The following is a 2,375-nucleotide window of genomic DNA, read 5'->3' as shown; positions in this document are numbered from 1 at the left end:
CCAAAACAATTGTTATTAGATGTAATTACTTATCTATGACAAGTAATCATTTATTCTATGATAAGAATAAATAATTGAAACAGAACCTACAGAAAAAAACCCGAGAAAGTTCAAATGGCACAAATTGTGCCAAAATGGCTAATTTGGAAGGTCCGCCTAGATTTTTATCAAGTAGTACCTCTCTAAAACTCATATGATTCACTTTTTTTTCATGAAACTTGGCACAGTAAAAGGTCAGATTGTGTACTGTTGTTTACTACATCCAAAACATGTAGTAAACATGCTTTGAAAGGAGTCTTCATATGTTGATCTGGTTTTTTTTTAGGCGGAAATAGATATTTTGCTTAATTTCTGCTGTGTATCATATTAATTCACTTTCCTCAGTAACAGGCAGGGTGGGTTTTAGAGCTGTAACATATTCTCTAGAGTCTTGCCTTTATTTTGATACCAAAACAATTAAAATAAACTCTGTAGTTCTTGAGATACATTCAATTAATTTTAGGCATGTTATTTTCAACCATGTTTCTCAAAAATAGGCCATGAGTCGGAGTTAAAAAAAACAAACAAAAACAAACAAACAAAAAAAAACTAATAAGGATACAAACACAAGGCAAATGCAAAAACCCACACAGCCTATTAGAATGTCTCTGATCATTCTGGGTGTTGTGTTTATTGCTTCAATGTCTTGTCAATTTTTATTTACCCAGCTACAGTACAACTGAGTAGGGAGCTTAGTTTCCTTGGAAATTAAGCTGCATTTTATGACCTTAAATATTTTTCTTAAATGCCACAGATGCAGAGCTGACTTTATCTAAATGACACAGCATTTGACCTTTCCCCGTTTCACCATTTTTTATCTCATAGCAGTGGATTGTTCTGGTCCTGCAGTCAAAACGAGTTTGCATTAGATTGGAGGTATTTTGAAACTGAAACTGGAACCCTTCCAACTGGATCATTCATTGCCTCTTTATAGAAATACAAAACACTGTTTATATGATACCATTTATATATAGATGTTCAAATTTTGAGTAAACTGAACAGGTGGAAGGTAAATTGGAAAACCTCTTTCATATTTTTTTTCTTCTCTCTCATGTATTCTTTTATTTGCATCTTCTTAACATGATGCTACTTTAATCTGCTTGTGGATACTTGAAGATCTCACACTGCTAGAATGATATAAGGGCTTTATTGGGCTAAGATCCAGTACCGTTGCATAATTTTTCAAATGCAGATGTGGCCACACAAATAATTCTTTGCACCGTAAATCATCTATGCGGTGAACATCCCTGGTCTACATGTGTTATTTAAAAATATTTAGAAAAAATATTTCAACCCTCTGTGAAAAGTAAATAATTAGAGTTTTGCAGGATAGACAGACAAAGGTGATGTAATCCATCTGTATAATGAGTAACTCCATGGTCATCATTTTACAAAGGGGGGGGGGGGGGCTGGGGGGTTATATGACTAATTCAGGATGAGTAAGAAGTTACAGTTGGGAGTTACTTCTATCATGAGAATATTAGGCTAATGTGTGATGGATGTTTGATTTTTTTTAGCCTCCTGTCCTGTTCAGTCCGAGTTTCTTTTGTTTTTATTTACGGAAGTCATAATGACAATAAATTTTCCTTTTTTTCCTAAAGTAATTTGTGTTACCCTCTTTTGTTCTGATGACATTTGCGGAAAAGAACGGGCTCAGATGTATTTCAGCGCTTTCCCTAATCCTGAACGGGCTTCGTCAGAGCAGAGGATGCTCACCGTGCGCAGCCGCGCGCTCTCACGCACAGACTTCGTCCGCCTCAGCAGGGAGCCTCTCTCCCCGCGCAGTTTTCGTTTTCAGCTTCGTTTGTTTGGAGGAGAGTCTGGCAGGATGGAAGCTCTCTGACCGCCTTCAGACCTACGCACATCTCCGCTGCGCGCATCACGGTTTCCCTTAGCAACGGCGGGCACACCTGTCGAGCTTCAGGTAGGCTTTCGGTTCCTGGCAGAGCTGCGCTGGGTTTCGAAATGTTGCGTGGAAATGAAGCGGGTTTAGGAGATCTCAACGCGCTCTGAAGCTTTTTCCTGATCTCCAGGCTCCAGTCATGAGAAGAGAAAGAAGCTCGCGTCCTCTGTCTGTGCTGGTCTGCTTCATCGCTCTGTGGCAAACACGGTAAGTTTCTGGCGGTAACCCATTGAGCGTTTTTTAATTAATCTGAATGGATTCTTGCCTGCATGTTGAGCACAGGAGCGTTTCAGTTATAGCAAGGTAAAGGACGTGGTTTCTTACACAGCTGGATATGTTTTTTTTTTTTTTTTTTTTTTTTTTTTTTCCCCCCGGCCTCAGGGGCCCGGGGTTTTTAAAAAAAATTCTTTTTTTTCCCAGAAAATTTTTAAAA

The 2,375-nt window shown here is 38.6% G+C and overlaps 1 protein-coding gene across 1 annotated transcript in view; it reads left to right on the top strand.

Annotated features, from left to right (window-relative positions):
- Nucleotides 1-1,815: 1,815 nt before the first annotated feature.
- Nucleotides 1,816-2,375, top strand: part of LOC106937614 (gamma-aminobutyric acid receptor subunit alpha-2-like) — a 33,078-nt gene continuing 32,518 nt past the window's right edge. The window contains exons 1-2 of the mRNA XM_015019215.1: nt 1,816-1,963; nt 2,073-2,149. Of these exons, the coding sequence (XP_014874701.1) occupies nt 2,082-2,149 (68 nt within the window). The 5' untranslated portion in view covers nt 1,816-1,963; nt 2,073-2,081. The remainder of the gene's footprint in view (nt 1,964-2,072; nt 2,150-2,375) is intronic.

Source organism: Poecilia latipinna, unplaced genomic scaffold (genome assembly GCF_001443285.1).
Source record: "Poecilia latipinna isolate Pla-1442-1.1 unplaced genomic scaffold, P_latipinna-1.0 Scaffold2390, whole genome shotgun sequence".
Lineage (NCBI taxonomy): Eukaryota > Metazoa > Chordata > Actinopteri > Cyprinodontiformes > Poeciliidae > Poecilia > Poecilia latipinna.
The sequence above is the reverse complement of the archived record's forward strand: the minus strand, read 5'-3'. Positions and strand labels throughout refer to the sequence as shown.